We start from the raw sequence: 20,494 nt of genomic DNA on the forward strand, positions 1-20,494 counted from the left end.
TAATTATGTCGAACACGTCTCTGGGGATTGTCCCACTTGTCCGTCTTGTGTTAGATGTGATCCTTTTTGATGTCATTATAAAAACCTCTGTTGCTGTTTCGTTCACAGATTCAGGACATCGTAGTGCAGGCAGATCACAAGGAAACACGCTCAGCAAAGGATGCTCTGTTGCTGTGGTGCCAGATGAAGACAGCAGGGTGATTTGGATTTTAAAATTATCATCGTTTTAATAGTGACTGGGGAGGTTGATTAGCAGCAGAGGTTCAGTGTCGTTGGCTAAAAATAGACACACAAATGTTGATCAGCCGGTATATTTGTTCATCATCTTTTTTCACAGATACCCTAATGTCAACATCACCAACTTCACAACCAGCTGGAAAGATGGGATGGCATTTAATGCCCTAATTCACAAACACAGGTGAGGTGCAAAAGGCAGGGTATGCCTGCATATATATAGTAGGTATCTTATTCATCTTCTCCATCTTCTCTCATTTGCTTTCTTCCCTGTTTCTTGTGCTTACAATATTCAGGCCAGACGTAGTGGACTATCCCAAACTCAAGGTTTCCAACCCCATTCACAATCTGCAGCAGGCCTTCAATGTGGCTGAGCAGAAACTGGGAATAACTAAACTTCTCGACCCAGAAGGTACGCAACATTCTCCAAGGATGCCCGAGAGCGCTGACATCATTGTTAAATGACCGGTTTGTCGAAAACAAGTAACAAATCATTTTTCTTGCAATTCTCATTTCTGACGGCCTTCCTCACAGATGTATTTACTGAGAATCCTGACGAAAAGTCCATCATTACCTATGTTGTGGCTTTCTACCATTATTTCTCCAAGATGAAAGCACTGGCAGTAGAAGGGAAGAGGGCAGGGAAGGTAAGGACATCAGTTAAAATTAAATCAATGTGGGGAAAAAAAATCCACTGCGGAATCTTTTATTGAAGAAACAGTAATGCCAGCTGCTAGTATGAGCTAGTATGAGCTTTGAGGTTAACCAAGACCTTTGTAAACAAAACTTCATGTTGCCCTGACTAATGTCTTGTATTTTCTTGCAGGTGCTTGACAGTGCAATTGAGACAGAGAAAATGATTCACAAATATGAAAGTCTAACATCTGATCTTCTGACATGGATTGAGCAAACTATAATTGTTCTGAACAACCGCAAGCTTGCCAACTCTTTGACTGGTGTCCAACAGCAGCTGCAAGCATTCAATTCATATCGCACAGTGGAAAAACCCCCGAAGTAGGTGCATCTGGCCTGGACAGTTCATACAGTTATATTCATCTCCCAATACATATTCTGCTTATTTTAATATTTCAGATTAACTTTACATGGCGGTGCAAGCCATTTGATGTTTGAACCATTTGGAATTCTGTCTGTCTTGAACAATTGAGACAATACATTGCAAACCTTTACAAAGTAACAAATCGAACTCTAACATTTTTAATGCATGCACTGAAAGAATCCATGTTAAGTTCCCCAGAAAAAAACAGGAATGTTCCGAAAGGGCCAGCTTGAGAGTTGGGTTACATTCATAGTTTTCTTGGTGATACACAATGAATTTATACACAAAGGATTATGAGCAATAGGTTTCCGTAGACTTCTGCTCCCATTTCACACTTCAGTTAACTTCATATCCAGTCAAAAACAGGTAGCGATTGTCTTTACCTTCAGAGGAAATAGACGATATTCTAACAGGCTTATATATCCTGGGCCTGCAAACAGCATGTCATAAGTTTTTCAGTTAACGGGGCTTTTAAATTCTTTTATATTTCAAAATAATGGGCTTCCTTACATACTCTATGAAATAGTTGGCTGATGGGTAAATAAACAGGCTGGAACACAACAAAGGTTGAACAATTTCTTATAGGCTATCTGACCTGAAATGTCTAGGTTCCAGGAGAAGGGCAACCTGGAGGTACTACTGTTCACCATCCAGAGTCGCATGAGGGCAAACAACCAGAGAGTGTACACACCACGAGAAGGAGCACTGGTGGCTGACATTAACAGGGTAATGGATACTGCAGTCACCCCGTGGTCTGTTGCAGTATGTAAATGTTATTGTGTTCTCATATATGGCTGGTAACCCTGTCATGTTCCCATCTATGTGTTTATGTAGGCATGGGAACGTTTGGAGCGAGCCGAGAATGAACGGGAACGGGTCCTGAGGGAAGAACTTATCCGGCAGGAGAAACTGGAGCAGATGGCAAGGCGTTTTGACAGGAAGGCAGCCATGAGGGAGACTTGGCTAATTGAGAACCAGCGTCTAGTGTCACAGGTAGTGATTTCCATCTCTGTGTATGTGCTGTATTGCGGAGGTATCATCTACAGTCTAAGTGCAGGGTTCCCCTATTATTTTTTCTCGAGGGGGAAACGTTCCATCAGCAACACAAAGCCAAGATTGAATGCAGGGGGGGAGGGTTGATCATGCAGTTGGGATTAAATTGTTTTTCATTCCCGACGTGGACCGGTATTCGCCTATTGAGTATCCCGGATCTAATGCACTAGTGACACTCATACACGTTGACAAATAAGAATATGTAAATTTACATGCAAGTTAAAATTAGCTTGGATGTTATGGAGGATATTACATTTTTATGTCTCATGCCATCAAAACATCTGCTCTGAAACACGCATCCTTCTACTCTCAAGGACAACTTTGGGTATGACCTGCCTGCTGTGGAGGCAGCAAAGAAGAAGCACGACGCAATTGAGACCGACATCAAAGCGTATCAGGAGCGTGTGCAGGGGCTGGTGGCCATGTCCCAAGCTCTGGAGTCTGCCGGCTACCACGATACCAAGCGCATTGATGCACGCAAGGACAATATCCTGCGGCTCTGGGACTATCTGCAGGAGCTTCTTATTGCTAGGCGAGGACGTCTAGAGAAGAATCTCACCTTACAGAAGATATTTCAGGAGATGCTCCACGTCATTAGTTGGATGGATGAAGTAAAGGTATAAACCTCATTGTTGCTTTTATGGTTACATTACCAGCATCGATACCACAGCTTTGGAACATACTGTTTTCGTATTGGTCCAGAGACGTCACATGGGTGTTGATTATTTTCGTATAAACCCACAGGTAGTTCCGGTAGCCTAATAACAATTTTATTGCGTTCTAATGTTTTACTAAACATGTTAATATAAAAACCAGTGCGACTTTTTACTCATAAATAAGCAGTTATTTTTATGAGCATAATTTTCCTTGGTTTTCAAAATGCAAGCGCCTGACAGTTTCTATGATAACTTAGCAGACCTGCCGCTTCCAGGGAGCAGCCGACCAGATGTTCTATCCTTATAGGGACTGTATTCTTAAGAGCGCATTGGTACATTATTAAATGCTAATTGAAATAATTTTCATCTTAACTGGAACTAGTTTATTCTATTATTATTTTTAGCTTGTTAGCTGTGGTTTAAGCAGGATAAAGTACTTCAACGTGTGCGGTAAATCACGCACTTGGTTAAACTTGGTTAGCATTACAACAGTTGTCGTCGATTATTTTCGTATATCCGCACACCTTGTCCTGGTTTATCCCTAATATATCATGCTTAGAAGCACCAGAGCCTAGGCCCTTACTTTCTTCTGCCATTTTCCGTGGTTGGCGCCTAGACTCGCCTCCTCTCGCCAGATTTCGGTAAGCATTTGCTCGAAGTGGAGGACCTTCTGCAGAAGCACGCGCTTGTGGAAGCTGATATTGCCATGCAGGCTGAGAGAGTGAGTTCTGCCAGTGCGGCAGCACTCAAGTTTGCCAACGGAGACAGTAAGTAAAGGGCATCTTGAATCCCAAAATAAAATATAACGTAACTATTAAATACTTCTATTTCATACAATAATCTATGCATCTATATCACTCCTGTCCCCCAGGCTACAAGCCATGCGACCCACAGGTAATCCGAGACCGGGTACAACATTTGGAATTGTGCTATCAAGAACTTTGTGCTCTTGCGGCCCAGCGCAAAGCCCGTCTACATCAATCCAGACGTCTGTGGAACTTCTTTTGGGAAACGGCGGAGCTCGAGAGTTGGATCAAAGAGAAGGAGCATATCTTCTCTTCGATGGATTATGGCAAGGATCTAACAGGTGTGCTGGTGCTCCAGAATAAACATAATGCCTTTGAGGATGAACTGGGAGCGAGACGTGCCCACCTGCAGCAGGTCATGGATGAAGGAGACAAGATGGTCCAGGCTAGACACTTTGGGACACCTGGAATCCAACAACGTATGGCTGACGTGCACAGACAATGGCAACAGCTAGAAGATTTGGCTGCATTCCGGAAAAGAAACCTGCAGGACACACAGAAATTCTTCCAGATCCAAGGTGACGCAGATGACCTCAAGACGTGCCTGCTAGATGGTCGGAGGCAAATGATGAGTAGCGATCTAGGTCACGATGAATATACCACCCAGAGGCTGTTTCGGAAACACCGAAGCCTACAGGATGAGTTGACAAAGAATGCCGCTACTATCGATACACTTTTTAAGCAGGCTAACAGCCTTCCAGAGGAACTACGCAACACACCAGATATCCAGAGACGACTGACGGATATCCGGGACCTGTACATGGAGCTCCTTTCACTGTCCGATCTACGCAAGAAAAAGCTGGAAGACGCCATGGCTCTGTACACCATCTTCAGTGAGTCAGATGCTTGTGAGCTTTGGATGAGTCAGAAGGAGACATGGCTGGTGGGACTGGAGACCCCAGAGAAGCTGGAAGATCTTGAAGTTGTGCAAAACAGGTATGATAAATAGAAACATAATAATAGTTTCGGCTTTCATTTTTGTTAGTGAATACTGAAAATGATCTTCCCTTTGATTCTTTATCACATAAATACAGAAAGTTATGATTGTTTGTATTAACTCATGTCAGATGATGTTCCGTTATCCGCAAATTCTACAGATTGAGTATCCTTGCTCAAGAGATGGGCAATGTCCAGTCACGCGTAGATGGTGTGAATAATGCTGCCCAGCAGTTGGAAGATAGCAGACACCCCAGCATGAAGGAGGTCAAGGAATGCCAGGCACATCTCAACAATAGGTGAGGAGCATTTTCTGTTTGGGGTGGACGAGTCTTTGTGAAATATATTACAACTCAATAACGCTGAGAGTGCTCTGCACCTTTTCTCAGGTGGGATGCCTTCAAAGCAATGGTAGAGGACAAGAAACAGAGAGTGGACTCTGCTCTCAGCCTTCACAACTATGGACTAGAATGTGACGAGACAAAAGCCTGGATCAAAGACAAGACACGTGTCATTGAGTCCACACAGGACCTTGGCAATGACCTTGCTGCAGTGATGACCATCCAAAGGAAGCTGTATGGGATGGAAAGGGACTTAGCAGCCATTGAGGACAAGCTTGTCTTCCTGCAGGGTGAAGCCAGCTTGCTAGCCAAGGACCACCCTGAGAATGCAGATGACATTTTCGGCAGACTGCAGACATTGGGCCAAGCTTGGGATGAGCTGAAGGCTACACTGAAGGGCCGGGAAGAGTCCCTGGGTGAAGTTAGCAAACTGCAGACCTTCCTGCAGGATCTGGACGACTTCCAGTCTTGGCTGTTTAAGACTCAGAAGGCAATAGCGTCAGACGAGATGCCAACCACGCTTCCAGAGGCGGAGCAGCTGTTGGATTTACACGCAGCTGCACAAACTGATATGTACAATCATGAGGAAGACTACCACCGTTTGAAAGACACGGGGATAACAGTGACACAGGATAAGACAGATCCACAATATCAGCAGCTGGAGCAGAGGCTGAAGGGCTTGGATACTGGCTGGGGGGAACTACATAAAATATGGGACAGTCGCAAGAACTTTCTGGAACAGGGCTTGGGCTTTCAGCAGTTTATGAGGGATGCCAAGCAGTCTGAGGCCATCCTTAACAATCAGGTACACATTCACGAACATTGTCAAGCCATTGGCAGTGCCTTTGTACTTATGTTGTTGCAGTCACATGAATATATTGCCCTTCTAGTTGGAAGTAGGCTATTTAGTGACTCATGAGAAAAACTGAGAAACTAAAGAACACTAATTTAGGCTTACATACAAAGACAAAATTTGGGTTGTAAACTTGAAGTACATTATGACGCTTTAACAGAGCATGTTTTCATTATTTGAAGTTCTGTGTTAGTATTAATCTGTGCCTGTTATTAACCTATTTTCTAACATCACCTTACCTTGCCGTACTGTGTCACTTACCCAAACTGACACCAGGAGTACACGCTGGCCCACGCGGAGCATCCAGACACCCTTGATGGAGCAGAGCAAGTTCTTCGAAAGCATGAGGACTTTGTTACCACGATGGATGCAAACAGAGAAAAGATCTTGAACACTTTGGAAGGTGGACAGAAATTAGTGGAGAGTGGCAACCTCTATTCCGAGAGAATCAAAAACAAGATGGAATCTATTGAGGACAGGTTGGTCTATTATTTTAATTATTTTATGATTTGGTATTTTGAGATATTTTGATCGTGATTTTGAGATGTGAGATTTAAAATGAAAGTAACACATAGGATCTCCATAACGGCAAATTGCAGTGATTTTTATTTATCGGTTGAAGCTACTAATACTACATATTATGTATATATTACTTTGAAAAAATCTTAGGCAGTCAAAGAAAAAGTTTGAAACTGTTTTTCTGGGTAGTAAGTGTATATTTGCACAGAAAAAAAACACAATTCACCAACAGAATATATGCAAATAATTCAAGTATTGCAATAAAAATAAAGAAATTCTTCTTTTTAGGGGGCTAGAACAACACCACTTTGGTTCCCAAACCACACCACAGTGACACGCCAGCCATTACATTCATTACATTTCACTAATAGTGCACTTAATTAGTTAACTTAAATAGCTACATTATTTCATGGGGTATTGATTAGGCAAACATGATTTACTAATAATCAAGTCAACAAATACATGGGTGTATTAGATAGACACTGGGGTGACTTTAAGAGAGGTTTGAAATGGCTGAACTTTGACAGACATAATGTTATAATTATTATTCATTATTGGTAGCCAATATGTGTACGTGTGTGTGTGCGTGTGTGTGTGCGTGTGTGTGTGCGTGTGTTTGTTGAAAAAAAGAAAAAATACATATAGACATATATAGCTGGAAGAGCCAGCTAGTTGCTTACCTTTCTTTATAGTATGCGCACTGTTTTCTTTCCAACCTTAAATGGCTTGGAATGGCTGAATTGTCCTGTCAGAATATCATAACTTGTTTTTTTATGTGAAATAGGGACTTTATATGGTATTATTATAACATTGTCTTATTGCACCAAGCCAGGTATTACCAGGGTAAGAGTAGGTGACTAGCATTCACTTGACAATGCTGTCAGATGCCTCTGCTTTTTCCGTTTGAGCTCTCTGGTCCCATTGTGCTGCTAGACAGATGCTCTTTTGATAGATATTGATCGGAAAGTGCTCTTAGATAAGCAGCCTGGCGTGTCTGAGGGGAGTTATGCTCGCTAATAGTGTAATTCCTTGCAGTGCAGTGCTAGTGATATGAGTACTGCTAGTGCATCTTCATTTTAGACCTACACACCGATATGGTCCCAGTGTGTGGCATTAGTATTGGCTCTGATATGTGTATTTAAACTCTGTAGATACAACACAAACCAGGGGAAGGCTAGGGAGGTGTCCCAGAAGCTGAAGGACAATCGTGATCTTCAGCACTTTCTGCAGAACACTCAGGATGTAAGTTCTGTTTTCTATGCTCCAAGTCTTTTTCTTGTATCTCAAATAACCACCTACCCATTTGAAATCTATGTGTTCGTGTTTCTACTATCTTTCGCACTTCCTCTGATGCCGCAGCTCACGCTGTGGATAAACGAGAAGATGCTGACCGCTCAGGATGCCTCGTACGACGAAGCGAGGAACCTCCACAGCAAATGGCAGAAACACCAGGCCTTTATGGCGGAACTGGCGTCCAACAAGGACTGGTTAAACAAAATCGATCAGGTGGGAGAAAAATAAATCGGTATGGGGAGTCCAAGAGGAGAATAGCCAGTGAGGAACACTCTAACAATTTGTGGTGTTTAGTCTGAAATCAGCTAAGTGCTTTACTTCTTTACATATTCACTTATACTTTCAGTTTTGTTTTATGTTGTCGCCCTATTTCATTGTGTTGAAGACCCCAGACAGTAATGGTTTTATAGCAATTTGTATACACTCTGCATTAATGATACTGATTCGCCCACATGCATGTCTAGGAGGGACACGAACTGATGCAGGCGAAGCCAGAATTTGAGCCTGTGGTGAAGGAACGTCTCTTAAAACTGCACAAGCTATGGAACGAACTGGAATCCACTACGCAGGAAAAGGCCCGTCTCCTTTTTGACGCCAATCGATCCGAGCTTTTCGACCAGAGCCTATCTGACCTTAAGAACTGGCTGACAGTCCTACAACAGCAGCTGCAGGCCGATGAGGACGTTAAGGATCTGATCAGTGCCAACATCTTGCTCAAGAAGCATCAGGTGTGTATATTTAAATATGCATGTATCAATGATTATGTGCTTCAAAATTCTGTCCAGAACAGTGTTGGAGACTCTGTTAGAGAAACTCATAAAAGTCATTCTTTATTCCGAAGTTTTGTTTCAACCAGACAGTTAAGTATAAAGAGTCACAGTCACTGAGTACTCAACTGGCTGGTTGAAACAAAACCAGGTCTGGATTTGTACGTTCTGGACCTGAACTTTCTACCTCTGTCTTTAATGGATTACTTTTGTGAGCAACTTCCCCAGCACTGGTCCGGAAGCATCCCAGTAATATGTGATCACCTTAGGGACAAGCAGTCAAAATCTTTTGAATTATAAATTATGTTAAAGAAAAACAACCAAGACAAAAAAAATAACAAACCAGTGTCTGTCTCTCTTAATGCTTCTTTCTGATGTCCTACTCAGATGACAGAGAACCAGATTAGGGACAGAGGACGTGAGCTGGAGGAGCTACAGGAGGCAGTGCAGAGCATGAGGGAGGATCGTCCCGGGATGGAGGTGGAGCTGCAGACCCTGCAGCAGCAGTTCCAGCATGTTCTCACCCCACTGGCAGAGCGGCGAGGGAAGCTGGAAGCTTCCATGGCTGTCCATCAGTTCTTCCGGGACTTAGCTGATGAGATCGTAGGAGCTCTTTTGCCTTTTTGCCGTGTAAATCTAAACCACATCTCCGTGTTATAAAAGAACATTGTAATTCTTATGGTGTCTCTCTTGGCAGCTATGGGTGGAAGAGAGGTTGCCGCTAGCAACATCAGAAGAACATGGAAACAATCTCCAGTCAGTCCAGATGCTTCTCAAGAAAAACCAGGTAAAATAAACCACCATGACAATATGAAAGAAACATCCATCCACTTTCTGAAATCACTTGTCCTATTCCGGGTCATGGGGTGTCCTGAGCCTATCCTGGAGGCTATAGGCACAAGGCAGGGAACAAGCCAGGGTAGGGCGCCAACCCATCACAGGGCACAAGGCAGGGAACAAGCCAGGGTAGGGCGCCAACCCATCACAGGGCACAAGGCAGGGAACAACCCAGGATGGGGCACCAACCCATCACAGGGCACAAGGCAGGGAACAAGCCAGGGTGGGGCACCAACCCATCACAGGGCACACAGACACACAGACACACCAGTCACCCACACATATACAAAGCTTGGTAACTCCAATCACCCTCAGCATGTGGACTGGGGGGAAAACCAGAACACTGGGAGGAAACCCCAAAATGACAGGGAGAACATGAGAACTCCACACACTGGGAACCCTGGTGGAGACTGGAACCCAGGTCCCAGAGGTGCAAGGTGACAGTGCTCACCACTGCCCCACCGTGTCACCCGTCAAAGAACTACCTATACATAGATATTTACTGAAGTGGTGTTATATCTATAATCATCAATAATCGTAAATAATGCTGAACCCCTAACCTCCCTCATTGGCTCCTCATCCCAGACCTTACAGAAGGAGATCGATGGCCACCAACCACGGATTGACGAGATCCTGGAACGTGGTTCTCGCATGAGGGCAGCAGAGAGCCCCAAGCCTGTGAGGATTGAGGAGCAAATGAAGGAGCTGCAGGACATGTGGACACGACTGCAGGAGGAGACCAGCAAACGCAGAGACCGGCTGAACGCCTCCAAGCTGGCCCAGCAATACTATAACGACGCGGATGAAGCAGAGGCCTGGACTGGAGAGCAGGAGCTCTATATGATTGCTGATGAGATGGCTAAGGTGACTGGTGCATTAACTAAACCTTTCTCTGAATCTAATAAACAGATTAATCGGTATGCATTAGAGACGAAATTGTATGAAGGTTTAATATCATGATTATAGTGACCAGAATTATCACAATTATCAGTATTATCACGGCATTGTTAAAATGTGCTGAAAATGTTCTAAAAGTACTGATACGCAAACTGAACTAATTTCACCAAGTTTTCCATTGAATATCACAAATAAAATTAGCAGCATTTTGTTTGCACAAATATAAAAATAATCACATAGCCAATACCTTACGTAAAGATGAAGGACATTATCATTAACATGAAAAATCTTCGGAGTACCATCGATGCCAATGGGCAAAATTCCTTCCGTCTTACTGTAGGATGAGCAGAATGCAGCGTTATTGTTGAAGAGGCATTCGACCCTGAAGCAGAACGTGGACGAATATGCAGAGTCCATCCAGCAGCTTGCTGACCGAGCCCAGAAGATGTTGGCTGAGGATCATCCTGATGGGTGCGTAATGTCTTTAAGTATCACATCTGCATTGATTTGTCTATTATCAGTTCCTCTTGCCCAATCAGAGTTACAACTGTATAGAACCTGTTCTGGTAAGTATAGGCATAAGGCAGTGGAACATTACCTATAATAATGTCTCTCTTAAACTTCTGGCAGGGAGGCTATTATTCGACGGCAAGGTCAAGTGGATAAGCAGTATGCCAGTCTAAAGGACTTAGCCGAAGAACGGAAGAAAAAACTAGACCACACTTGTCACCACTTCCAGTTGTGTCGTGAGGTGGAGGACCTGGAGCAATGGATTGCAGAGCGTGATGTCGTGGCATCGTCGCAGGAGATGGGCCAGGATTTAGACCACGTCACGGTACACAAACAGATTCTATGTAGTAATGCAAAATCGATTGTCTTCATTCAAGTGCTATCGCTCCCATAAATTCTGAGCAGCATTTTTTTTGTTTTGTTTTTTTTTTTTTATGAAAGTAGATCTTGCGTGATAAGTTCCGGGAATTTGCTCGCGAAACTGGGACTCATGGCCAGGAGCGAGTGGATGCTTTCAATCAGATCATCGATGTGCTGATTGAAGCCGGTCACAGCGAAGCGGCTACCATGGCTGAATGGAAGGACAGTATCAATGAGAGCTGGGCGGACTTGCTGGAACTCATCGACACCCGTGCTCAGCTTCTCACTGCCTCGTATGACCTGCTGAAGTAAGTCAGATGAAGGACAGTTTGCTTTTGCTATGTAACATGTGTAGATATTTGTTCTTTCAAGCAGCTAACATGGATAGTAGTGAGGCTGAATAACTGCAGATTTGTAAAGTCCTGGGTGATATATCGATAAAATACCGCATCACGATTATGAACATTCATATCATCCTTAATTTGAATGAGTATCGTGATATAGCCTAAACACTTGTTTTTTTTGAATAGTTACCAGTTACAATGCACTATTTTTACACCAATTCCATCAAGGTATGAGTCTGTTGCTGGTGTGATCTGTCATTGTACCTGTCACATGCTCCGCAACTATTAGTAAAAATTATGGTCATTATAATGAGAAAAACCTGTCAATTTTAAAATATTGTGACAAATATCAATATTGAGAAAGTCTCTGAAAATATCATGGTATCATTTTTAGGACATATCTCCCAGCCCTATTTATGCACTTGACTCTTTTTTTTTCTTCCCCTGTGCATTTTAGGTACTTCTACGATGGAAAGGAACTTGTGGCCCAGATCCGAGAGAAGCAAACTCAGCTGCCTGATGACGTGGGTGAGGATTTCAGCAAGGCTGAGTCCTTCCATCGCATGCACGCTGCCTTCGAGAGGGATATCAGTACCCTGGGAAAGCAGGTACAGATATGCAGCAGTACCAGACAGGGCACGCTCAGAACTTTACATATCACTTTTATCATTTGCCCTCTTGTATTTGATTTTCTTGCTTTCTTTGCTAGGTCTTTGATTAGAGTACCATTGCAGGCAGGCAGTCCTCAGGTTACGAACGAGATCCGTTCCCTAAGTCTGTCTTTAAGTTTAATTTGTAGTTAAGTCTTGAAAATAGTAATGCAATACGTAATAATAATAATTATACAGTAACAATAAAAGTAACCGCATACTGTACTATACTGTGCCTAAAGCCGATGAACTACTGAAGCCACACAATGTTTTCACGAGCTTCACAAAGTAGTGAGTGCATTCATTATTGTGAAGCATTATATTTATCCCACATTATTATAGCCTATATGGGAGTCCGTTCGTAAGTATGAGCTGTGTGTAAGTCGAGCATTTAATCTTGGGACTGTCTATACCTTCTGTATATGTCTATTGTGTTAAGTATGACATCATTTGAACAAGTGGACAAAGTTTCAGACCTTCTTCATCTCAAATTCACACTCCCCTGGTTCTGTAGGTCCAGCAATTCCAGGAGACAGCGACCCGGCTACGTGCCCAGTATGCAGGAGAACAGGCCACCGCCATCCAGACCACAGAGCGTGAGGTGGTGGAAGCCTGGAAGACCCTGCTTGATGCCTGTGACGGGCGGCGGTCCCACCTGGTGGACACGGCGGACAAGTTCCGTTTCTTCACTACGGTGAGGGACCTGCTGGCCTGGATGGAGAGCATCATCCAGCAGATTGAGACGCAAGAGAAACCCCGGTGAGAAGTCAAGATGAAACACACATATATAACCAGAGGAAGAACGGGAATAGAGCAAGTGGCTGATTATGTGATGTGTACCTTCTCCCCTGCTTAGGGATGTCTCCTCAGTGGAGCTATTGATGAAATACCACCAGGGAATCCGCTCAGAGATCGACACCAGAAACCCCAAATATAATGCCTGTGTGGAGCTGGGACGTTCCCTCCTGGTGCGGCAGCATCGCGACTCCGCTGAGGTGAGGTTTTTGAAGGTCACGGGTCAAAGCTGCTTTGAATATGAATCTTGTGAATCTCGGTGGGGCTTAATTACGATCGTCTGTTTGCACAGATCAGAGATAAACTGGATCAGCTACTAGAAAAGAATAAAGAGATGATGACAAAGTGGGATGAGAGATGGGACTGGCTCAGACTCTGTGAGTTCTATACCGACTTTTACACATTTCTTTGTAGTTTCTCCAGATTTAGAACTTTGAGTCCGTAGAACTCAATAATATACACTTAGCGGCCAGCTGTGTAGCTGTACCTACAAGCTAATGCAGATAGGCTGCTCCTCCAAACAGTGAATCTTGTGGTTGCAACTGAATACAGCAGGCAGACTGGGTCAAGGGATTCATTTACTGTCCAGCTAAGCATTAGACTGGCATTAGACATCCGATCTAAGCAATTTTGAATGTGGTATGATTGTTGGCATCACAGATGGTGGTTCCAGTATCTCAGAAACTGCCAACCACCCGGGATTTTACAGAATGGCATGATGAGTGAAAAAGTCACAGCGTTTAATGTGGCTGAAAAAAACTTGTTTATGAGAGGTCACAGGAGGCTGGCCAGACTCATTAAAGCCAACAGGAAGGACACGAATGCGAAAGTAACAGTAGTATACAGACAGACGTCTCTGAACACACACATGCGCTGCACTCTCAGAAAAAAGGGTAAAAATTTGTACCTTTCCTTGTCACTGGGGCTGTAATTGTACCTTTTAAGGTACAGAAAGGGACTTAGAGAAACATCCCAAAGGTACGAACAGCATTAATGTACCATCAATGGTACAGAAATGTTCCTCGGAGTCCATTTCTGTACCTTAAAAGATACAGTTACTTACAGCTAAGGGTTCAGTTGGCAGGCGCTTGAGGGTACAGTCCCAGTGACAAGAAAAGGTACAAATTTTTACCCTTTTTTCTGAGAGTGTACCCTTGAAGCAGTTCTGGAGGCAGTAGTGAATGCAACACAGTATTAGCTAGGTGTACCTAATAAAATGGCCACTGAGTGTATAATGCTTCATAAAGGTTCTATCACTCGCCTCTGTGTTCTTCCCCAGTGCTGGAAGTGTGCCAGTTTGCACGAGATGCCTCCGTGGCAGAGGCTTGGTTGATTGCACAGGAGCCACATGTAGTGAGTAAGGAGGTTGGCCAGACTGTTGACGAAGTGGAGAAGTTGTTGAAGAGACATGAGGCCTTTGAAAAGTCCTCCGCCACGTGGGAGGAGCGTTTCGCCGCACTGGAACGCCTCACCACGGTCCGTGCGTGTTCTGTGTGTGCCAGTGTGACGGTTGTTCCTCATTTCAGCCATTCACAGCTGTGTGATCTAGAGTTGTATTGCCCTCCAGACTGTGCTATCTTTTGTGTGCATAAATTTTTGACTGCACCCCTTGGCTGCCTGTGTGTCTTAAAATATAACTGCATTTGTACGATACCCATACTGTTCTATATTTGTCCGCACATGTCAAATCTAGTAATCTTAGTGATTATCTGTGCATGATCTTCTGACATTCTCTGTGTAGTTCCCTGATTGTCTATATGGATGTGCACGCTTATTCATGAGATCTGTTGGGTCTCTCCAGTTGTGTGGTGTACTCGCTATTTGTGTGTGTGTGTGTGTGTGTGTGTGTGTGTGTGTGTATGATCTCTTGACTGTTTTTTTGTTGGTTAATGGTTTTTTGTGCATTCTCAGCTGGAACTGCTGGAGCTAAGAAAGCAGCAGCTAGACATGCAGAGTCAGCTGCAGGACAGCAGGTCAGCCCCCCCCCCCCCCAAAGAACACTCCATTCATGCACTTTCATCTTTGCCGTCTTGGTGGTGCTTTGTTTAGAAAAGAATTAGTTATGTGCAGTAACAGGGGTGGATTGTTCAGGTCCAGAAAGTAAAAATCCAGACCAAGATTTTGTTTCAACCAACCAGTTGAGTACTCTGTGACTGTGACTCTTTATGCTCAACTGGTTGGTTGAAATGAAACCTTGGTATGGATTTTTACTTTCTGGACCTGAACTATTCAGCTCTTCAACAGTGAGTTTACAGTTTGTAGCAGTGACGCGACAGTTTAATGCAAGGATGGGCCATCTTATCTAGAAAGGGCTGTTTTGTATGCAGGTTTTCGTTGCAACTCCCTAATTAGATTACTAATTAGAGGACTGATTTACTGAAGAGTCCTCACACCTGGGTTTGAACTGCTGACCTCAAGGTTATTCCTAAAACCTGCACACACACTGGTCCTTTGCGGATAAGACTGTCCATCATTGGTTTAATGGCGAAAACACGTTAAATTTAGAGGTATGCTCAGTATGATATATTGAAAGGCCGTACATTGCTTCTAGTAAGTTATATTTTATTTATTTTCTAAAGTTTTTTCAGTTCATTTAGCAGGATTTTTGCAGGCTTTGTTTTAGTTTGGTTGCATTTATTTTTCACTGCATTATATCCCATGCAAAAGAATTCACACTCTAAACATTGACTGCCCCCCCAGGAGAGAAGATACAGGGTTTGTGGAGGAGTCCTCCCCAATGGATACTGTGGAGGAGCCATCTCTGGTCAGTCCTGTGTTGTGTTTGGTGTTTTCATATGAACCTTGCTACAATGCATTATGTAATTATGCCGTATTATGTAATAACTTGACAAAATGTAACAAATTTTCACTTCGTTATGTACTATCACCCACATTATGTAATTATCTTTTGCATTTTACAATAGACAGCTTTAATGTCATATGTAATACATTTATGTAAAACATGGTGACCTTTACCTAGAATTCAGTGCGAACAGACCCTGCAGGCTCTGTTGAGTACATTTTTAAATTTGCAATCTTGAAGATTCACTAAGCTGATTCATAATACTCTTTTTGTTAACACAAATGACTTGATATTCTTTCCAAAAACGTCTGTAATTGTTACTTTGTGCCCCTGTCATGGTATCAGCTACTGTACCTTAGACCATGACCCTAATATTATATGATTTTATTCAAACTATGATGGATTTCTTTGTGGGTGAAATCAGAAATGTCTCCACATAAGTATTGATACAATTCATCTAGCTGACTTTATATACATAATAAACTTTATTACAAATTAATTTTTTTGGTAAATATTCATTATATGCGATATAAATTAAACTCGGTAATGTTCACAAAAGTTAAATTCCATACTGTGTGAAATGCACATTTATTTTCATTATTACTAACCAAAGTCAAGTGTGGGGCTTTGTCAAATAATTCAAATTAAAAATGTTAAATTGTCCAAATGACAGAATTAGGCCTTTTTTATAGCCAGTTCTTAGCTTAAATATAGTGCTACTTATGAAAACGATAAAGAAATCTAGATTTTGTGAAGACAACATTTATAATTGAAAGGTATTTGCGTGCATTGTCACTTACTGTACGTTTGTGTCTGTCACCAGTTTGCCCCAGTAGAACCCAGTCCTAGCCAGCGGGAGGGATCTGCTGAGGACACGACGGCAGCAGTGGTGTTGGAGGTCGACGAGAGCAGCCCTGGAGAAGAGCTTCAGAAGCTGACCAAGGAGACCAAGGAGGCGGCCACCCTCCCCGCAGGAGCACCGAAAGGCCAGGCCGTGATTTTGGAGGGGACCCTGGGCCGCAAGCATGAACTGGAGGCGACTGGAAAGAAAGCTTCCAACAGGTCTGAGTTCAGATTTTAGTGCTGTTTTCCTTAATATCAATGCTGTTATATTTGAGTGACCCAAGAGCAACTGCTGTGAACTACTTTTCTGTTTTTATTTCAAATATGGATGATACAGAATCTGAAGAGTTGACACATGAACACATTTAAGTCCGTTTTATATTAACATATATTAACAATTAGATAAACATGTGCTGGCATTTTATAGCAGGTGTAACAAAAAATACAAAATGATGTCGTTGTATAGATGATGTGTATTTGGGCAGTACAGCTGAATGCACGTCCAGGGCTGAAGGTTTGATTTCTGTCCTTAGCATTGTGTATATGGACTTACTCCCTTGTTTCCCAAGTTTCCCAAAACAAACCAGGCGAATCCCTAAATGGCGTGATTATGTGTGATGGTGTGGCCATGTGGCATCCCATCTAGAGTGTCCTTTGCCTCATGCTCCAGGTTCATCACAACCCTGATCTGTGGTTATGGGAAATAGATGAATATATTATACTAGGGCCGTGGGAATCGGGGGGGGGGGGGACAGGGGGGGGGACGTAGTACATGTGCCCCCCCAGTATATAATTTGGCTTCAGACGTCATCCCCCCCAGCATATAAAGACCTTGGTATTTAAATGATTACATTTGTCTGCCCCAATATCAAACTCCTTCCTAAGTCGTTATATTGTGCATTTACACACATATTACACACATTTATGTCAAAGGGCAATAGAATCTCTGGGGAATTTCATGCTACTGATGGTAGCTTAGAAGTTACTGACGAATTAACGTGTTTTTTATGTGTGTTTTTCAATCTGCTAGGTCCTGGAACAACTTACACTGCGTGCTGAAGCCGGGACAGTTGTCCGTCTACAAGGACGTTAAGAGCTTTGGTGTTGGTGTCACCTACCATGGGGAAGAACCCCTGACTCTCAGCAATGCCATTTGCGAGGTTCTGACCAGTTACAAGAAGAAGAAGCTGGTGTTCAAGCTGCGGTAAGAATCCAGCGTGAGAACCGAATGGAAATCCAACGATATCCATTCGTTTTCCGCAAGTAAATTTTTCATCTTGGTTTCCCTTTTACAGTTTAGCAGATGGGAGTGAGTATCTGTTTCAGTGTAAAGATGAGGTGAGTACACCTGACAATAATGCATGTTGGGGTGAAAGTAACACTAGCGTGACTGTGAGATGCTTTACCTGAATGAGATGGCAGCAGCCAACGATCGTCTCAGTGCAAAGCTCAGTTACACCTAGGTCACCACGAGTAACTGTTTCACTAAATGACCTGGGGTGAGTTTCCCAAAGCCTTCTTAACGCTACGTCGTTCGTTAGTTCTATCTTTTAACACAGAACTTAAGAACGACGTAGCGTTAAGAACGCTTCGGGAAACTCACCCCTGGTCATTGAATGGAATTCAGTCGTTAAACAAGGAATGGATGTACTGTATAGGGTAACAAACTATGATAAAAGTGTGCATTATTTTTTAGTTTTATTATTTAAGTGAGCATGAATACTAACAAAAACATAAACATTTAACATGAGCTGCAGGCATTAATAGTAGCATCTACATAGAAGGTGGATTTTTCTGGTTCTCTTGCAGGAAGATCTCCTGAGCTGGACCCAGGCAATCGAAGGAGCAGTGATGCCTCAGGAGGAGGACGAGGACGCAGGGCCATCAGATGCGCTGACAGGCAGCCTGCCGCTTCCGTCTTCCTCCACACTCCAGGAACCCAGCTCTGACAAAAAAGACAAGGAGAAGAGATTTCGCCTTTTCGCCAAAAAGAAATGAGACAAGGGATGTTCATACGATGGCTTGGTCACCCAAGATGATCTGGATAATGTTCATACGATGGCCTGGTCACCCAAGATGATCTGGATATCTGGGCAGCAAAAGACAAAAAGCTGTTTATCACCAGGTCATTCATTCTGTCCCCACCTTTATTCATGGTAACAATTATAAAGCTTTAAGAAAACAAAAATGGCATTAATTGGGAATGAATAGCACACTATTCTTGTCTGCACTGAGGTATGCCTGATGCTGTGGTACACCTGATATGTCTTTTTTAATTACATGCAGTAATTTACTTTGTAACCAAAAAAATATATATTATTAACCAAAGAATGTTTATAGATTTTTTTTTGTTTTTTTTTTTTTGCTTCTGTTCTATTTTGGCATGCTTCAAGTTGTTTATAATATGTGTTAGAAACTTAGGACATTTTGTTTTGTTTATTTTCCTTCTTCATATAAAGCAGGGTTCTTCAACTCTGGACCTCGATTCCAAATCCAGGCCTTGTTTTCAGTTCCCCGCAGGTAGTTGTTTAATAATTACTGATTCTGATTGGTCAGAGGCTTCACACCTGACTGACAGGTAAAGGAAGGCTGGAAAACCAGCAGTGCTCGGACCTCGAGGACCGTGAGTTGAATAACCCTGATATAAAGAAATGGTTGTGAATTATAATACTGTGCAGCTGGCATCAGAATATTTTATTACAGCCTGGGAGCTGGCTGAGATTTAGTTTTGTATATGCTGGTTTTAATTGGATGGTATAGTTTTGCTGATGGAGAGTTGACCCTGAAGCTGTATAGTACTGTATACTGCAGCCATAAACATGCAGGGTGATGGCTCTATGCAGGTGGCTGGGCTATTCACACTACCAAAACTGAGAATCACACTGTGATACTGAGATGATGCTGTTTTAAAATTGCATCATGAAAGATACCAAATAATGCCATAAATTAAATTACTAAAACCAAATAAGTATTTCGACAGCAATTGAAATAAATCCATAACTGGATCATCCTTTTTTAAAGACATTAAATACAGCACTCCTATTTTTGGGGAAAAAAATATGTATGCTTTGTCAAATATGGTGCTATTTTTGACGCTAAAAAAGTCAAAAACCTGTTTCCAGAGTGACATCTCTTTGGTTCTCGGTTGACTCTTTGCTTCAAAGCACCCATCCACCCAATCCCCCTCCCACCCAGCCAGCCAGACCTCTCTGTTAACCCGTATCCCAGAGAAATCAAACAGTATGCAAAGCAATCTGGATGTGAGGGTAACCTTGTAAAAAAGCTGTAAAAGGAAGGGATGGATGGATGTGACACTTTGTACATCTAGTATTTATTTTCCAAAATGTGATTTTAATGCTTGCACACTTAAATATTGTTTCTATGCTGAGAGAAACCATGCAGTGCAAATTCGCTTTTAGTCAGACTGAAATATATACATATATATAAGGAAATGGATTTTTATTAGTTTTGTTGTATTTATAATTATTTGCAAACTAAAGTATAGCTGATTTATTTTTCAGTTGTATAGGGCAGTTGTGTCCACCGGGTGTTCCCATTTCATCACTATGGTCGCCTTACTTCACTGTCACAAAATGCTATCGCCACCAATGTCTTTAAGCACAGTCAAGCCTTTAGATTTTCTTTGGCATGCATAAGGATGAGTACATTTTTGATGCCTTCAGCCATTTTATTTGCATATCTTTTCTTTGCGTAAGCTAATGATATTTTTATTAGTATTTTATACTCCATAGCTAGAAACAGACACTGGTCTGGCATTTTGAGAACTGATCCTGAAACAGAAACAATAAAACAAGCACTTGGGAGTAACTTTTGTTTTACCGTTTACCTGAAGCAATACCTGCCTTGTATTTCAAAAAGGCCTTTTGTTTAAACCTTTCACTTTCATTATAATTTGAATTGAGGCATATGCAAAAACAAA

The 20,494-nt window shown here is 42.5% G+C and overlaps 1 protein-coding gene across 2 annotated transcripts in view; it reads left to right on the forward strand.

Moving 5' to 3' along the window:
- The window catches only part of sptb (spectrin, beta, erythrocytic), a 32,557-nt gene extending 12,175 nt beyond the window's left edge, over window positions 1–20,382 (forward strand). For both annotated transcript variants that reach the window (XM_023827480.2, XM_023827478.2), the window contains 33 exons: window positions 109–197; window positions 338–418; window positions 531–646; window positions 769–881; window positions 1,061–1,248; window positions 1,900–2,017; window positions 2,126–2,284; window positions 2,659–2,961; window positions 3,617–3,767; window positions 3,872–4,742; window positions 4,904–5,041; window positions 5,132–5,888; window positions 6,213–6,415; window positions 7,607–7,697; window positions 7,815–7,961; window positions 8,213–8,476; window positions 8,903–9,118; window positions 9,213–9,302; window positions 9,938–10,216; window positions 10,590–10,720; window positions 10,880–11,084; window positions 11,204–11,427; window positions 11,921–12,071; window positions 12,628–12,872; window positions 12,970–13,108; window positions 13,201–13,285; window positions 14,188–14,384; window positions 14,820–14,881; window positions 15,609–15,672; window positions 16,535–16,773; window positions 17,585–17,758; window positions 17,850–17,892; window positions 18,364–20,382. In XM_023827480.2, coding sequence (XP_023683248.1) covers window positions 109–197; window positions 338–418; window positions 531–646; window positions 769–881; window positions 1,061–1,248; window positions 1,900–2,017; window positions 2,126–2,284; window positions 2,659–2,961; window positions 3,617–3,767; window positions 3,872–4,742; window positions 4,904–5,041; window positions 5,132–5,888; window positions 6,213–6,415; window positions 7,607–7,697; window positions 7,815–7,961; window positions 8,213–8,476; window positions 8,903–9,118; window positions 9,213–9,302; window positions 9,938–10,216; window positions 10,590–10,720; window positions 10,880–11,084; window positions 11,204–11,427; window positions 11,921–12,071; window positions 12,628–12,872; window positions 12,970–13,108; window positions 13,201–13,285; window positions 14,188–14,384; window positions 14,820–14,881; window positions 15,609–15,672; window positions 16,535–16,773; window positions 17,585–17,758; window positions 17,850–17,892; window positions 18,364–18,552 — 6,522 coding nt within the window. In that variant the 3' untranslated portion in view covers window positions 18,553–20,382. The remainder of the gene's footprint in view (window positions 1–108; window positions 198–337; window positions 419–530; window positions 647–768; window positions 882–1,060; window positions 1,249–1,899; window positions 2,018–2,125; window positions 2,285–2,658; window positions 2,962–3,616; window positions 3,768–3,871; window positions 4,743–4,903; window positions 5,042–5,131; window positions 5,889–6,212; window positions 6,416–7,606; window positions 7,698–7,814; window positions 7,962–8,212; window positions 8,477–8,902; window positions 9,119–9,212; window positions 9,303–9,937; window positions 10,217–10,589; window positions 10,721–10,879; window positions 11,085–11,203; window positions 11,428–11,920; window positions 12,072–12,627; window positions 12,873–12,969; window positions 13,109–13,200; window positions 13,286–14,187; window positions 14,385–14,819; window positions 14,882–15,608; window positions 15,673–16,534; window positions 16,774–17,584; window positions 17,759–17,849; window positions 17,893–18,363) is intronic.
- Window positions 20,383–20,494: the final 112 nt, after the last annotated feature.

The sequence above is a fragment of the Paramormyrops kingsleyae genome, chromosome 14, assembly GCF_048594095.1.
Source record: "Paramormyrops kingsleyae isolate MSU_618 chromosome 14, PKINGS_0.4, whole genome shotgun sequence".
In the NCBI taxonomy this organism is placed as follows: domain Eukaryota; kingdom Metazoa; phylum Chordata; class Actinopteri; order Osteoglossiformes; family Mormyridae; genus Paramormyrops; species Paramormyrops kingsleyae.